This window comes from Pezoporus occidentalis, unplaced genomic scaffold, assembly GCF_034315485.1.
Source record: "Pezoporus occidentalis ecotype Australia unplaced genomic scaffold, CSIRO_AGI_Poc_V1 ctg10, whole genome shotgun sequence".
Lineage (NCBI taxonomy): Eukaryota > Metazoa > Chordata > Aves > Psittaciformes > Psittacidae > Pezoporus > Pezoporus occidentalis.
Window position 1 is genome coordinate 4,325,995 of NW_026912779.1, and position 17,767 is coordinate 4,343,761.

General features: G+C 37.2%; 1 protein-coding gene across 9 annotated transcripts in view; it reads right to left on the reverse strand.

Moving 5' to 3' along the window:
- The window catches only part of USP34 (ubiquitin specific peptidase 34), a 137,039-nt gene that overhangs the window by 22,406 nt on the left and 96,866 nt on the right, over positions 1-17,767 (reverse strand). For 7 of the 9 annotated variants that reach the window (XM_062609994.1, XM_062609982.1, XM_062609972.1 and 4 more), the window contains 20 exons: positions 16,723-16,788; positions 14,299-14,445; positions 14,154-14,210; positions 13,975-14,052; positions 13,169-13,263; positions 12,030-12,202; positions 11,309-11,462; positions 9,788-9,866; positions 8,218-8,271; positions 8,027-8,122; positions 6,442-6,506; positions 6,273-6,348; positions 6,113-6,160; positions 5,395-5,526; positions 3,913-3,993; positions 2,631-2,716; positions 1,386-1,554; positions 1,227-1,301; positions 531-682; positions 99-147 (listed from right to left, as the gene is read on the reverse strand). In XM_062609994.1, coding sequence (XP_062465978.1) covers positions 99-147; positions 531-682; positions 1,227-1,301; positions 1,386-1,554; positions 2,631-2,716; positions 3,913-3,993; positions 5,395-5,526; positions 6,113-6,160; positions 6,273-6,348; positions 6,442-6,506; positions 8,027-8,122; positions 8,218-8,271; positions 9,788-9,866; positions 11,309-11,462; positions 12,030-12,202; positions 13,169-13,263; positions 13,975-14,052; positions 14,154-14,210; positions 14,299-14,445; positions 16,723-16,788 — 1,932 coding nt within the window. The remainder of the gene's footprint in view (positions 1-98; positions 148-530; positions 683-1,226; positions 1,302-1,385; positions 1,555-2,630; positions 2,717-3,912; positions 3,994-5,394; positions 5,527-6,112; positions 6,161-6,272; positions 6,349-6,441; positions 6,507-8,026; positions 8,123-8,217; positions 8,272-9,787; positions 9,867-11,308; positions 11,463-12,029; positions 12,203-13,168; positions 13,264-13,974; positions 14,053-14,153; positions 14,211-14,298; positions 14,446-16,722; positions 16,789-17,767) is intronic. The other 2 variants (XM_062610011.1, XM_062609989.1) reach the window with 1 other exon arrangement.

Genomic DNA, 17,767 nt, shown 5'->3' on the forward strand with positions numbered 1-17,767 from the left:
CAAACAACGAGATACTAGCACACTGTCTACAGGTATGTATGCACACATGCATCTGTGCTTTTCTATGAGGCTTATACAGTCATATTTAAAGGAATTACCTTTCCTCCTGTCAGTGCTGCCATGTCGTTTTGTGACAGGGTCAAATGTCTAAAATACAAAAGAAAACCTTTATCACTTCAGTAATTAAAGTAAAGGAGAAATACAGAACTGAGTGGTAGTTCATATTCTTTATATCACAATATATAAAGAAAATAAAGGTACTGATACAAAACTGAACAAAAGCGATAAATACAGTCTATTAAACCAAATAAATAAAAGAAATATAAATGTGGGCAACTAAATGTGGTCAACACTAACTAGACATTTATCTTTTAAATGGTTAAAACTATAATGGGCCCATACACAATCTCATTTATACTGTTAAAAAAGCACACTAGAAAAAACCCCACTCCAACAAATCCATACAATCTGTAATTTCTTTCTGGCCTAGCTCAGATTAGAATTTACTCTGGGTTTTCAGAAGCTCTTGCCTTTCTGAGCGAGACTGTTCAACTAGAAGAGCAATCAGGGCAATCATCTTCTCCAGCGCAGCAGGTCTGTATTTTTCTTCTGCTAGAGAAAGTATATCTTCCTCTTCCTCCTCTTCCTCCCCTTCTTCCTCAGAAAGTACTTCAACCTGTGGCTGAAGGGAGAAATAAGATAACTTCAGCGTGGACATTTTGCGCCTTAATTTCAAAAAGCCTGTATGTGGGTTTTGTCATTCATCCAGAACAACCCAATAAACTTGAATCAAACCAGGTGAGTACCTCATCGCTTGATTTTCACATTGAAATATTCAGCTTGCACAAGCTAAATTGTATTTACAAATACAGGAGGTGGGCTGGTTGAAAGCACTACACAGCCTGATATGCTGGTCTATTTAATAAAAAAGCAAATGCATTTAAAAGCTCAAGTTGTACAACAGGAGTAAGCAATCAATTGCTATTACCATTAATAGCATGGTAAGGCAACTTTAATTGCTTCTACTTAATATCTATTTCTATAGTAAATAGAAATAGCTAATTCAGCATCTTTCTTGAATATTATATTCACTTAAACATTGAAAATGATAACATGAGTGAAGCAATTTAAATAACAGCTGAAAGGTGGTTCAAGAGACACAGCACGAATGATGACATACGTAAAATAGGAAAGTGGTTCTTGCTACACAAGATATTCAAACTTACATTTTCAGGTCCTTTAGTTCCCATGTAGAAATGGACCATTGTAGATATGGCTTGCAGTGAAAGCAAGAACTGGCTCTGAAACAAGCAGATATTGAATTACTTGAAAAGTTGTATGTGCTTATACATAACTCATTCCACAAACTACCAGGCTATACTCACTTCCTCTTCTCCCATTTTGGCAAATTCATAAAGAAAGGCAAAGTATTCTGTGAGATGTTTACTGTGAGGCTTCACACCATGCTCCATGATTGATAAGAGCGTCTTCACAAAGCGCGTCACACAAGAGCGACTGCCGATGTCCTCCACAGGCCCATCCATGTCATCCGAACTGAAAACAAAACCCAATTTAGGTTATGTCACACAATACATAGAGCACAAAATCATCTAGAACCAGGAACACAATTAAAATATTCAGACAAACTTGCAGTTTTCTACTCTGTCCTGCCATCATATGCAGCTCTCTTGTGCTTTCGCTTACGCCAAGTACATCCTACATAACGTGTCTTCACATGAAGTAGCATCCGCCAGTCAAAATGTTCAAAGGGCAATAAAATCAGTATTCTGAGTCAAGATTTCAGTTGGGAAAAGAATTCTTATAAAAACAGCATTAGGGGATCTCCTACTTCCAATCATCCCCTTGATGAAGGGGATCTTCCTCATCTACTGAAGTCGGATCTTAACACTGAACAAAACAAAGTGACAGAGGCTTTAAAAGTAAGGTTTCCAGAGAAAATGAAATTCTATTTATTGCCATGAAAACTGTATGTTCAGGTCCTGAATTTTGTCCTGGCAATGTGGTTATTACAAACTCTGCCATTTTTGCTCTGGAAAAAAAGTTATTACCAGGATTCGCAAGCTTAACCCAGGAAATGAAAGAAAAAACACTTTCTTCTTCTCATGATGTATCAAAAAGGAAAAGAATTTCACAATTTGAGACAAAGTGACAGCTTTCTAGACAATCAGCAGAAAAAATGGGATCCAACTGTTTTTTCCTACTTCTTAACAAAGCCTGCGATTTAGTTACAAGATACAGGACAAACCTCTCATCTCCAACCTCTTCTACCAGACTTACAACTCAAAATTTGCACCTATATCCTCTGGATCCAATTTACAACCAGATTCTCATGTGTAAGCAGTGAGATTTACAATAGCAGCATGTTACTGGCAGTGAAAAGACCATACTGAAAACCTAGGCTAAGGGAACAAATGTTTCAGTGTCTTTTTAGACACTGGCTATTGCAACCATAGTAGTGTTTTTTAAATAAATCAGAGCACTTTGGGTAGAATAATAAAGAAAACTAAACCAGAGCGATTTTTATGAGCCCATTCTGAATAATTCATTGAACACAAGCAGTGACAGTAATGCATGTAGTAAGTAGAAGTGCTGAGGTGCTTTGATTTTACCAGTCTTCCATTCCTGGCTGAAGATAGAGATGTGCATGCACTGGCCTCAGTCTCTGTATCACGTGAATACACAAACGCTGGAACATCTGCAAATGGACAAGCAAATGAACTCCACATGTTCATTCTTTTACATAGACATAGATGTCAACACTGATTTCCTAAGCAAAGACTATTCTGTTGTTGAGCACTACTTCCAGCTCTGTGGAATTCAAAGCTAAAGTGGGGATTGAAACACCCAAATTCCGTTTCTTACTGCACTGACACGTTGTATTTTAACAGACCTGGTATTTATAAACACATCTGACAGAGGAGCCCAAAAATGTGCTTTTAATATTGGTGTGCACTGTTCACTACTGAAACATGACTCAAGACTGCTGCTCATAAATATTATTGTTTCTTCAATCTCTATTTTCTGGAATGCTTAGGTATTTCTTGCAAGATATTTCTTATTTTTCCTCTGGCTATAAGAATTTATGGATAAATTTTAAGGAAATTCTTCCGGTAACTTAGAATTTATAAAACATTCATCAGTTTTGCCTGAAATCTGGCAGAGTTTTCCCATTAAAGGAATACATTCCATTAATGAAATGTTGCATACAGGAACTACATAGGCTTCTGTATCTAAGTGTTACTTCAATAATCAGAAGCCCAATTGAGGTATTCAGGTGAGAAAGTAAATGCTAAGGTTTTTACCTAACCAACTTGTAAAGAAAGTGTAAGTGAAACTATTAATAGTACTTGTTATTTGTGAATATCAAATGCTCCTAATATAGGTTTGGGTTTATTTTCCAGTTTGAACTATTTCCAGAAAAGGGTATTAACAAAACTTTGTAGCATAATATAAAATCAAATCTACCCACAAAAAACAAATGCAGAAGTTGAGAACTGAAGCCTCAAGGATTACTGAATGTACATAATCTATTCTTTTTTATTTGATGAATGCGTATCTTGACACATTATTGTTGAACTAATTCAGGAAATAAGATCTTTTTATGTAATGTGTTCAAATTTAGAGATCATGAGGCAGTTGTAGAAAACTTATTTGCATCTATTGTGTCATTGTCTGACTATGGCACTATATTAATATCGATTTTGTTTCCAACAACAATAATGCTCCTATGGCCAAATATATTCTCTAAGTTATATGCAAGAATGGGAAAGGATGAGACAATTACAGGAATGAACAAAAACGTTCAGAATCATCGTATGTGCCATAATAACTGTCCGTTTCTGTTCATGGGTCAAGCAGTCACCTGACTTAGAAAGGAACATTCTTTCTTACCTGTCTCACAATCTGATTGGGACACTTTATTAGAATCTGCATTGGCCACCAATCATCATCAGCCATACGATCCAAAAACCACTGCAGAAGATACATACTTTGTTAGTTTTGTTCCAAACTTGTTCTAGTCCAATCTTCTTTTTGCATGATATTAAAGTCTGAAGAGAAATTGATGTAACTATTATTAAGGAATAAGCCAGTTTTAATCCAAGGGAAATCTAAATATCTTCTGTGCATGAGAAGAAAGGAATAAAGATCAACAGCAGGAAACATCAACATTAACTTATATCCAGTTTCTTCTGTGTTCTGCATGGCATTGCTCAATTATCTGGAAGAACATGCTCATCCTGAAAAGTGACGTCAACAGAATAAAAAACAATGCTTACAATGAATCTTGTAGAATAGGGATAGGCTTAAACAAGAATGGAGTGCCTGAATTAATCTCTTATGCATTTTAAGACGTGGAAAAGCCTTACCACCTCCAGAGACAGAAAAGGTATAAAAGTAACAGAGAATGATTTAGAGTTAAGACTCAGCAAATAATACAGCTGAGTTCCCCAGGATTTTGTTTTAGTCACAAGGGAAAATGGTTTAATATCAAGAATCCAAGCTGTTTTCCCTTTTATTGTAATTGGACCTGAGTATTCTTTACTATATTAAATGTCTTCACTTGTTCTACGCATCTTAAGACTATACCACACAAACAAAACTGTATCACCCATACGGAACGTTACATAATAATTAAGCAATCTAGAATTAATTTATAAAAGAATAATCCATTTCATTCTTTTCTGCTGAATAAGGTCTAGGGCAGGATACAGGACGTACTGGGATCCTTGTGCATTTAAGCTATCACAGAAAGTCCATCACAGTATCCCAGTATTGTTTTGGCTAACACCACAGTGAATTCTTTGGCGTTTCTCAGTCCTCTCCATTTTGTCCCAGACTCCCTTCAGGCAGAAACTTTAAAAGCTTTATATAAAAACATTCCCCAATTTTTTAACTCCTCCTTCTAGGACTTTTAAGTCTTTCCACACATTGGGTTCAAGGTCCACAGCTTCACAAGCACGGTGCCACACTGATTTGTTTTCAGCCAAATCTGACTTCAGCTGCTCTTACTCCCCTAAGCTTCTTCATTGCATCACAGCCTTTTACCTCACTGCCCTCTGCCCTCGGATCCAACTCCAGTCCCTGCTACTCCTTAAACTTTAGTCTGTCTTTCCATTTCTCTTGTGTGATTTCATTTAAACACCTCTTAATGACATAAATCAGTATATAATAATCAAATAAAGAGGTGGTGACACCCTGTCTCTTTTTTATCCAGTGTCAAAATGATTTGGGGCTGTGGTCTCACCACAGGTTTCTGAAAACAAAAGTCAAGTCATTCCCCAGAATCTGCAGTAATCAGAGAGGATGAATTTCATCTCACAGTGCACAAATATGCCAAATACAGTAGTTCCAAAATATTCCAGGGATACGAACCTCCAGGAAAGTTAAACAATATATAGAAAGTTGGTTTGTACTTTGCTGAGTTCCTAAGTCACTTACTTCACAAGCTGCCTGACTGTTATTAAACTGTTTTGTTAACAGTTCAATCCACTGAAGCATTGTAGGCTGCAAAAAGAAATACAGAAAAAACTATAACTTAGAATAATAAATTGCTCCTTAATCCTTAAACGTTTCTAAACAGTCAGAACAACAAATCTTGAGCATACAAACAATAAATGCTTTATGAACTGGTTGTACCTACACAAAAATAACGGTACATACATTTGAAATCAATGCAAGTTGCAAGTGATGTGTAGTAGCTACTCATGTAATTCTACCCAAACATAATTCCTACTAATCCCAGACCATCTAGAATTAGTAGCATGTCACCACAGACAGGAAAGAAGTAACATCTGACTAAGAATAAAAATGGCTCAGATGGAACAGAACTTTCCTGTCGTTCATGGGAGTATTTAAACATATTTTAATATATATAAATACACATTTTATTATGTGTTAAAAACAGAACCCACACTTTTACCACTGAACAGTGCTTTTAAACGTTTAAACAACACTATTTATCCATTAACTTAGTATCACCTGTGGTACTTATTACGCCTCAAAATCAGGCTTTTAAAATGAAAAAGTACAGACATCCTTCCCACTGTATTCATGCAGCTACTTAATGAGAATTTACAAGTAAATGGAATACCTTTTCCTTTGAATGAATAAATGTCTCTAGCACAAAGGAAGTGCTTAACTGAAAAGAAAAAAATAATAATATTGCAGCATTAATTAGAGAAATGCCTGAAATAAAATGTAAAAAAGGTAAAAAAAACAGAATTACCATGATAGATTTTTGAAGTACTTACTTTTGCTGTCATCAGGGAAACTGCTTTTGGGTCTGGTAGCGTGCTTGGGATGCTACTACACAACTGCCACATAAACCTAGAGTCAGTAATTTTATTTGTTAATTAAAATAAATGATGAAAATCAGCAAGAAAAGATGCATTAATATTACAGGTTTAAAGGAAAACTTACCCAAAATATGTATGTTCAAAAATGTTCTTGTCTTGAAGAAACTGCATGTTATCATGCCATATCCACTGAAGAAAAAATGCTAACATCAGATACAAGAAAGCAGTTTATTTCACTACATAAGCATGATTTTAAGAATATTTAAATGCTTGCCATGGCTAAGAAAGCAGCACTTTTTCTTATGAAAAATTATGTGTGGAAGCATTTTCTTTATTTTAAAGGATTAGCTCAAAGTTGTGCTATTCACATCATAGTGAATATTAGTTTTGCCTGTTGTATGACTGTGAAACAGAGCTCAGAATCTTCTCTTTCTGTGCTCTCATTTTTACAACTTAATTACATTTTCAGGCTGAGATTTTTGAGAACTGATCCAACATGTTAAAAAAGAACCACAGTTTCAGGCCTTATTGTGCTGTCTGTGATAGTGTAGTAACTTAAACCCCCCAAAACCACTCTAAACACAGCTTCAGTAACTGCAATCAATCAGACCTTCCAGCAGCCAGGTATGGCTGAAGTTCTGACCTAAAGCCTGGTGAGCTCTGTGAACTTCTGATAAATTCTCAAATAGGAATATTTGCCTCTCCATCATTAACCAGAAAAGGATTTCATGCCAGGTTTTCTCATTCCTCTCTACAAAATGATGGTTTTGACCACATCTGTAGTGTTTTTCACATAAAAATAATTTAAAAGTTTAACCTTGATAAAACCTGTTATTATTTTTAAGAGAAGGATGAAAAGCACAATCTGCTTTGCTAGCTAGGGATGAGTCTCTTTAAGTTAAGAACCTAACACATGATTGGTGATAAAGCAATACCCTAGAGGGAGCAGGGAAACGGGTTTTTCAGGAGATAAAAAAGGAGAAGAATGTCTTACAAATCCCATATTGGGGATGTATCTAGTTCAGGGGGATTCCTAGTGAAACACTCTGCTCCTGTGCTCTACCTTTTCCAATTTCTCAGGCCATACCTGCCTTAAATAGTACCTTTATATAAACAGCCAAGTGTCCTGAAAACAGCCCCATCACTGTGGAGAACAGGGAGTTTAGCTGTTACTGGGGTTTGTTTCCCCTACCCCTTTTCCTAACACCTGGGCTACTCTATGCCTATGGGGAAGAAGGGATCCTTTTCTGACTGATGCTTTCACTTGGAATTTCACAACCCACTAGCAAAAGTGCAAATAAACAGCTGGAACTATTCTCTTATCTTGTCCCACTGCAAAGCAAGAAGCATGAAAAGGATGGTGGTTAACAGCTACCACTACTTCCTGTAGTACTGCAACTGTTCACTGCTCACAAAATGCTGATAAGTGCTCACAAAACCCAACCAACCGGCGTTCTACCAATTTGTATAAATATGAAGCAGAATGATGTAGAATTAAAGAATGAGAAAATGTCTAAAACTTACATTCAATGGAAATCTGAATTTACTTCCTATCAGAGAACATTGTCCTAACGCAGGCAACTCAATGGAAGAATTGTCATCTTATTGATTTAAAGAGTATTTGCTTTCCTGTGCTTATGGAGATTCCTGATTTGTTTAGTATTTCCTACGGCATTTTAAAATTGAAATTAAAACAAATCAACTTGTACCTCCAGCAATTCTGATGAAACATCAAATTTGTAGTCTTTGCCATTTTCTTCCTCTGGTTCCATCCGCTTATAAAACAGCATGTAAGCGCTGTGTGTCTTTAAGAGAAAAACATCTGTATCATTTTTGCTTTGAGAGATAAATCATGAAAGTAGAAATATAATCACGTAACGAGTGTTTGGAAGAGAAATACCTTTTCAAAGGAGAAGTCCATAAATTTATCAGTAACAGAATCGTAAGTTTTTGTCTGTCAAGAAGAAAGTAAAACCATTCATTACAAGTTTGTTAATGGTCTGGTTATGGACAGTTTGTGATAAACGTGCAAGTGAATGATATCAGGACACTTGCAGAGAGGCTGCTGACAATTTGTTTCTTGTTCAAAGTCGTTTTCTTTCTTTTTTTCTCCTTTTTGGATTTTTCACAGTTGCTATGCAATATTGTGATCTGTATCTCATGCAATTTCCTGCCTCACCCATCTCATTGACACCTCTTCCTTTTAGGCACCTGAAGGTCTTTTATCCATTTGGCAGATAAAATATGATATTGTTTTATTGTCTTTATCAGACAAGAGGGGTTTTCTTACTCACAGGACTGTTCCAGTAAGATCCTGCATTATTCATTGTGTTTTTTATGCAGTGATACAGAAGTATGAAACATGATCAATTCACGCATAACCTGAGAACATTCGAGTGTCATTCAACTATTATCTGTATTAATACCATACAAAAATATTCAGACTGATGTCACAGGACAGGGGGCTGACCCAAAAGATAAAGCAGAGAGTGTATTACAAAACCTTGCCCTGCCGAAAGCAAGCAAACATCAACTTAAGAAACTTTATCTCCTTACAATAAAAGCAAAACTATCTAAGCCTGGAAATCCTTTAGATCTGTTACCCTGACAACCACTTACTGATATGAGAGCTCAAACTCTCCTGCTGAACCACAGCAGAAGCTGTTCACAGATCTGACAAGTTCTTAGTTCAGGTCTGTCACCAACGAAAAAGGATCTGGCCACAAGAGATTCAGAGACCAGAATCTGGAAATCACTGACACAAGGCATAGATGAAGGTCAAAAAGCCCTGTTTCAAGGCAGAAGCTTGAAGTAATTACTGCTTCAGCCAATGGTCTGAGCAAAACAGCCATCCAAGCAAAGGATTCCCAAATTAGTTACATACTCACTTTTCAGTATGTATAATATGGTGATAAAATCAGATAGAGTGAAGATATACCTCTACTTTGGAGAATGACTAATTCCCCCAATTCATTTTGATTCATTAACAATACCTACGCAGTACTTCCGATACCTGTCTTTCAAAACCACATAAAAATACCTGCATTCATATTCACAAATTAAATGATATGAGAGTTGTTACAGGAGAAATTAACCCCTTCTCCTTTACTGTCCTAACTACACTTGTTGCTCTACACTTTATTACCACAGCAAGGGTAGAAAAACCAGAAAGCTGCATCAGCAGTTGCAAGCAGTTTCACTTGGTCAAACCTTTCAGCCCCCAGAGGAGAGGGAGACCCTTTGAAGAGATCAATGGTGGAAGAGCAACCATCTACTAAATGAACACAGGATAAAAGTTCACAGCCCAACAAAGGTGTCAGAGGTTTAATAAAACCCAGCTAACACTTTTGTTTCGTATACATTCACAACAGATGGCAAACCAAACGTAAGCCCTATGGAATTCTTCAAGCAAGTACTGACAACAGTTATGGTGATGTTTGAACATGACAAAAACAGAAGTCAGAACTTACAGTCATTTCTCCACCAAAACATTCTGAAGCAAGCTGGGCAGAATCAAATGGTTTCACTTCGGCATCATTGAAAAGATACCTGTAAAACAGAAAGCTTTTGAAACAACTGCTGTTTGTCTCTAAGGGCAAATAAAGCATAACAAGCACTTAAAACAATTCTTCAGATTTAAGTATTCCTATTAACTTCTACTGTCTTGTTTGAATCACAGCAAACTAAACTAATTGATCCCCAAAAGGACTTCCTTTCAGTAAGAGCAAGAAGTCAGCATTTAATAGTTCCTGTTTTTTCTTATCAAGAGACACATTACTTCCCTCATTTTTCCAGCCTGACTCTCATACAGGCAGGGTTTTAATGCAGCCAAGATTTGCCTTTTCTTTTTCAATATGAGTGACACGGAAATCAAAATTAAATAGAGAATCATTCCATTGAGCAGTAGAACTCAAAGCGGAAGGAGGCAGAGAAGATGGTACCGTGATAGATTTCCTCTGCAGAAGGGACTGGGTCACAAGTTGAACTGTTAAAAAATGCTCCAGCTAGCTATTCAGGGGAATGGGAATAGAGGAAGTCTTGTCTCCTATGCCAGGGCCTCAGCTAAGAATCCAAGATACGGCATTCAGAAATGACAGGCGGAGAGTGTTCCCTGCTTTACGTCACCCAGCAAGACCCTCCTCCTTTCCACGCACATATCTCATCCCTTTCCAAGGTTACTTCTCCCAACTTTTTCTTCCTCTTCACAACCATGATATGCCCAATGTATGTAGAATTTTCCCAATCAGAAGTGGGATGTCACAGTTACAAAGTTATTTATTCGTCTATCACTGATGGGTAAGAAGATCCTGAATCTTTTTTTAATCTTTGAGAAGAAGAGATAGAAAAACAAATGCTAACATTTCAGTATGTCACTAAACTGCATCTAGAAGGAGCTGGCAATAGGAGAAGATCACCAGCTAGATCAACTTGGAAATCAAATGTGAAAACAATTCCATACATAAAAAGCACAGTAAGAACAGATTTAGATAACCCAGCTTCTGCACCAGCATTTCTAAACAAACTGCATCCTGGGTGGCGAAGTGAAGACAAATTCAAGGCGTTGTGTCACTGAAAATGGACAAAATAAAAAGGACTGAATTCCACAGCCGTAAATGTAGCTGTATGCTTGTCAAAGGTAACAACCAGATTTTCTGAAGGACAATCTATTAAACCTGACTGTTCATTTTTGACTGGAACAGATTCATATTCATTAATAGTCCTGTCAAGAAACAAGCATTGGCTGTAATGTGAGGCTGGTGGGGCATTCTCCTGCTACTCCTGCATCCAAGGCACTCCACAACTGTTACAGCTACAGCACACAAATCCGTATGCTGATAAATTAACATGCTTACACCTATCAAATCCCAACCTCTTGTGCTTTTGAGAGGAACCTACAGCACATATCTCCTAAACAACTGTGTTTGACAAAGCCAGATAATAGTAGTTATTTTAAAACAAGAAATTACAAGATGCTGCTTGGCATAACTCACCATTTGTTGCTTTTGTAAGCATGGGGATTGACTATATCTCTGATAAAACTGTAGTAATGCCCACCATCTGCTGTTCCTGTGTGAACCGTTACGCCTATCAGATCGTATTCATAACTTTCAGTTTCTTTCAGATATCCACCATCTTCCTTAAACCCTGCAATAATGGAATGCAATATTTAATGTTATCTCCTGAACACCTGAATTCCAATGTGAGTATGCCTTACATACACATTTCCTATAGCTGCACTTCTTTTCAGCACAGTACAGTGATGACAGACAGAAACTCCATACCCAGAACAAGGAGCACAGACCCCAACCTTTGTGAAACAATCACTGCAGAACATCATTACTGAAGAGATGAGGACTAATAAATAAGTTACTCCTAGTTAGCACATCCTATTTATGATGGCAGTTAATCAGCCATTAGCTGAAGTCAAGCATTACTCTGAAAATCAAAATAAGCCAGCAACAAAGTGTAGGTAATTATGTGCAATTTCTCTCATATTTTAAAAACAAATCTAATAATAATTCAAACTGAATAGTAAATGAAAGCAGAGATAACTGGCCAGTTTTCTCATATTAAATAGAATGTGTAATAGGTTGATTAAAACGATCTTTGATTTTACTTGTTTAAAATGAATTGTTTGCTTATGGTTACACATACATGAAGTGGTACAGCTGAAAGAGGCAAAGCTTGCTGAATTCATTTTATGAAGCATACCTTCTTTTCTGTCACTTTTTCCCATGAGGAAATCTTCAGTGTAAGGTGTCATATCCAAACGCAATGGGAATGAAAAATGCGTATTGACTTTCTCCTTCATCATGGTTACCATATTAAATGTGTATCTCATCGTGTTGAAGCTTAAGATTCGAGGTAGTTTCTTAAAACATGCCCTGAAGGATTAGAAATAATCATGATTTACAAAAGCTTAGCAAGGTTGAACTGTATTTTCACAAAGATTTTAAACACATTTATTTCAAACATAAAATTGGAATTGCTAAGACAGATGAATATAAAATTCAGCTATAAGAATGCCCTGGAGCAGGGCAGCAAGAAGGTTAAACTCCTGAACAATTCTATCTAGCCTATCATCATGTCTTGGAAGAAACATCAAACTTACTCATGGCTTGAATGTCAGTTTTGTAAACTGATACCATAAAATGAGTCATGAACGTATTTAACAATGCAAATCCCCTCATTACATGGAGTTACTCTCCTGTAACTGATGAGTTTCAATGCAGAACATATTGTGTATTAAATCTCATAAATGTCACAATGCTGATTTTAAAGTAGGTTTCTCTTTCACCCATGTTGTTTTAACAGCTACAAAAACGATTAGGTTTGTCATTTCTAATTTGTTAGCTGCAACATAAAGCCAATATACCTTTTATATTCAGCTTTCTTTTTATTAGCAGACTTCTTAAAATATCAAAACATTTTCGCTACATGGAGACCTCAGAGCAGCTTCCAGTATCTGAAGGGGGCCTACAAGGATGCTGGAGAGGGGACTCTTCATCAGGGACTGTAATGTTAGGACAAGGGGTGATGGGTTTAAACAGAGGAGATTTAGGTAAGACATTAATTAGAAGTTCTTTCCTGTGAGGGTGTTGAGGCACTGGCACAGGGTGCCCAGAGAAGCTATTCTCTAGGTGATCTTTTGCTAAGTTACCTTATATTCTTCGTTTTGGCAATTTGATTTCTTACTTATGCGCTCACTTACACAGGGACCACATCCTCACAGTGGCAAACCGAATGAAACCACAGTCCTGTTCATCTACAGGATTGCTCTCATTCCAACAGTAATTTCAGTAATTTACTAAAAAGACACATTAGGAAAGTTTACTTCTTCTTAATCATACCTTTTTTCAGCCCGCACTTTCTTCCCACAGTGCGAACACGTATACATGTTGTCACCTTCCAAGGTATCTTTAATAGTTACTTCATCAAGAGATTCCTGACAGAAGAAACAAAGAAGGAGCTTACATTTTTCCTAGGTATTTATACCTTGTGCTTGCATGGCTTGCTTTACAAACCCCTCTCTTTCAATCTTACAGTAAATTTAACACTGCCATTAAGTTATGGAAGTAAAGGTGGTCAAAGGCATCAAAAAGGTTGCAAGAAGTACACATAACCTGAACTAAGAGCAGAGTTTGGCAGGAAAACCACTTCCTAACCCAAACACAAAATTTAGGAGCCAATTCAGAAACATGGCACTCAATATTCCAAGCTGCCCCAAGGAATTTAACTACTTAAAATTCAAATTCCAAGTGTGGGGATTAATACTTGTTTAAAACCTAAAATTATGCTAGTGTAAGTTTTAAATCAACTTAATAAGGTATAGTACATATATCTATAAAACTTTTTGACATTTACAATTCCCTTATATAAAAATGGCCACGGTATTTTTAAAGCAGAGAAGCAAGTAGCAATTACTGACTGTAACACAATCTTTACTCGATTCCAAATGGCACCAGCTGATAGCATGTTGTACTGAAAAGATGAAACAATTCAACCAAATCACCCAGTAATATAAACCTATAATACACCAAAATTAGATACAGAAAGCACCAACACATTCAACAGCGTATGGTGCAGTGTTTTATACTCGACTGCACCTGATTATAATTGTGATCTATGGTACACATCCCAGCCTGGCAGTACTTACATAAATATTCTTCATATCTGCCACCTGGCATCTTACTGTGTAGAACTCCTCAGCAGTCTGACTTACATGCTCACAGTCCTGAATCACAGCAATGAAAGAGGAAATCAATGAAGTAACTGTTCTGAGAAGTTAAAACCCCCCTAATCTTTAACAGGTAAGCATGAGGGATGAATACTTACCAAAGAAACAACATTGTTTGTGATAACACCTCCAAACAAACTTTTCACTGTATTTTTCTGTGAATGAATTAATAAATTCTGTCAAGGATATTTGAGCAAATCTGTAAGTTTTCAAGCTCCCTTTTGCTCCCTCTTAACAACTCACCAGTTCTGGAGACATTTCCTCTATTTTTGTTATTAGGTCAGTGAAGAACTCTGTCATATCTTTCTGCTCTCCAGTGTTCAGCGGCTGCTTATCCATGGTGTAGGTTTTACAGAAAGGCCTTGGATTGTATGCCTTACACTCACTTTCCTTAAAGGAAAAAAGACCAAGCAAAGCCTATCAACAGCAATCCTTATATTTTATATTACACAGATACACCAAACATATGTATCATATAAATGCCTATTTAAAAAGGGACATACTTTTACATACACCTCCGTACGGGTGTTACAGTTAAGTGTTTAAATGCTTCTGATGAAATGTAAACCCATTTTTAACAGATTATTATGAAATTCATCAGTAAAATATTAAATAATATTTAATAAATACTTAATAAAACTACTCAATAGAAGACAGTAACTTGGCTGAAGATGTCACACATCCATCTTCTGCACAGCTGCTCAGATACAAAACAATATGAAGGATGTCAGCCTGTGTTTATGTATTTCCAGACATTACTGATTTAAATCTTGACAAGTGCTTCATTCTCGTTCAGACTTCTCTATGGTCTAAACTGATCACCTAGCTCTCATGCATGTGTTTAGTCAGAGAATAGAATGTGCCATATAAAGCAGTTCTTTAGAATACATCCCCTGTTCCGCTGCCTTCCACACTGGGAATGCAGAACTTACAGCAGAAGGAACTTTGTTGTTGTAAATAACAATGTACATAATGCTTTCTTTTAAGGATGTGTGTCAAGACATCCTTAATCCTGTACGTATTACCTTGTTTGGAAAAAGTCTTTCTCCAACATTTTAATAATGGTAAATCCTCCCAAGATTTTATGTTCCTGTATTATTTTATGCTTATATAAATACATGGATTTATTTTTATTATGATTTATGGAAGGCACTACATGCCTAAATTCCTTTCCTCTATTTTGTCTTCAAAGTGGTCATGAATTTCTTCCACAAAAGCCAATGCCAAGAACAAAACCACTCAGCTCTCCTCAGGTTTTTTCATTATTTCAGGAATGTCTCACTATTTCAACAACAGTGAACACCTCTGACCTGCCTCAATTTTGTTTGGTTCTGGAATCTCAAAGATTTTAGTGGCTTTTTAATGCTTTATTTCATTAGATTGGCCTTTAAAATACTGAAGCAAGAAAAATGCAATGAGTAAAATAATACAGTTTGTTTTATCACCAGGAAACTGGGGCAAACAAGTTGTTTCACGATTACAAAGAATCAGGCTCAGAACCCTTTACATCAAGGTCCGTGTGAAACAAGGTGAATGGCAACAGTGCTGGACAGTCCCTCATGGCAGGGTGTTTGTTAACAAGTAATTTATTGGGATCTTGGCATGGTGCTCACATACGGAATCAAAACATCCTAACGGGACAGCCAGTCTGTGTTTGGTGGTGATGGAACTCTGCTGCTAGGGTCCTTCCTGTGGTTATCTTTAGTTGGACCCGGGGAGGCTCCTTGAAGCACCATTTTGCTAAATTCTTATAATCCAGCTGGGAGCCCTCTGGTGATGACCCCAGCATCTGTGTAATTCACTACTATTTACTCACCTTATTACATACAAAATATCTCTAAAGTATCTTAAATCCATACAGAAGACTGATGTAGTCATTTCTGCTGGAATAGTTTCTATTGACTAGTCACAAAGTCAGTTTGGAGACTGGACTAGACACAGCAGTGTAATAGTAGAACTGTCCCAGATTCTTACCTGGAGGGCTCCTGTAACAATCAAATAGTTCATTAGGAAGGCACAGTCAATTACCCAGTTTCAACCTGCCCTGCTGTCTGAATCCACCCTGTTACTGCATCCAAGCAGATGGCTGGCCAGGGAGCTCCTGGGCCACTGACATTTAGCAATGAAAAGTGCACAGGGTGTCCACACAGGGCACAGCTCAGCCACACCATGTAACTAAAAAGCAGCCTGATTTTCATACTTGTAACTGATGTCCCATAACTATGGTAACATCCTGCTCTCACTTGAGCATTAATGTGCTAGGGGTGAAAGGTTTAAATGAAGGCTGTTCAGACTGTGGCACCTGATCCTCATGTTCCCATTAACTTCACAAACATCTTTTCAGAACACATTAGTCAGTAATGCCTGAGAGCTGGTGCTTGCTAGTTGGTTGCTAGCTTGATAGTTGGTGCCCAATATCAAAACCTATTTTAGATTAGGATTACACTGTCTCTTCATGGAAACCATTACGTTTGCTTAAATGAGTTGCTAAGTAATAGTTTTCAAGTAAGTAGAAAGTATTTCAGTTAAGACGCTCATTTACAGAACTCAGATATAAAGGACTTAAGATGCTGACATATAGAACAGTAACGTTTTTCTTGCCCATGTCTCCCTCTCCACTCCCCCCAAAATAAGATACTTTATAAAATATCCTCTATTTGCACCTACCATTAAGTATGTAAACATTTTCTGGAGCTCTAGTAGAGTGGTCTTGTGTTTCATATCTTCTGAATACTAAAAGAAATCCATAAAAGAAGACTTTATCTTTTGGCTTGTAACTTTTCCCAAACAGCCCTTAAACAGATGAAATAACCATCTTTTGAAGGAAAACGCCAACCACTTTATTATGGACAATTATGGAAAACGCTTGTGTACAAGAACACACAGTGCACTATTTTACACTTGTATATAAAGCACCACCTACTCAACTTCTTTGGCATGTCAACATTAAACAGAAGTTGAATAATGACTCTATCTGCTAAAAATTTACTGTAGCTGGGAGCTTTTGTGAAGGTATTACAAAGACTGCAGTAATTCTGGGGTAATTTTTATCAATTCACCTCTGTGGGAGTTTTGATCCACCCCCTGTATAATGCATTTCACATACAACAGCGGCTGTACTGAATTTTTTTGTTTCTTTATAAATGGCTAACTCTAAATGAAGTTAAGGGAATACTACCACTAACACAATGATAACAAAAAATGATGAGGTCACTGCAATGAGGGTGTTTCACACATTATATGTGCCCTGTTGATGACAGGGACCAAAACGAAGCTTTCTCTTTTCCAATGAATAGCTCGAAGTAACATTGTATTTCATGAATGTATGGTAATTTACAGGACTTGGTGTACTTGTGGTAGCATGAGATACATGTCTTCCAATATCTGAAGGGTGCCTACAAGGATGCTGGAGACAGTCCTCATCAGGGACTGTAGTGATAGGACAGGGGCTTCAAACTGAAACAGGGGAAGTTCAAGTTGGATATAAAGAAGTTCTTTACTGCGAGGGTGCTGAGGCGCTGGCACAGGGTGCCCAGAGAAGCTGTGGCTGCCCCATCCCTGGCAGTGCTCAATGCCAGGTTGGACATGGCATGGAGCAACTTGCTCATGTTGAAGGTGTCCCTGCCAGTGGCAGGGGTTGGAACTGGATGATCCTAAAGTCCTTTCCAACCCTAACTATTCTATGAGTCTATGCTGTGGTCCTTCATAAACA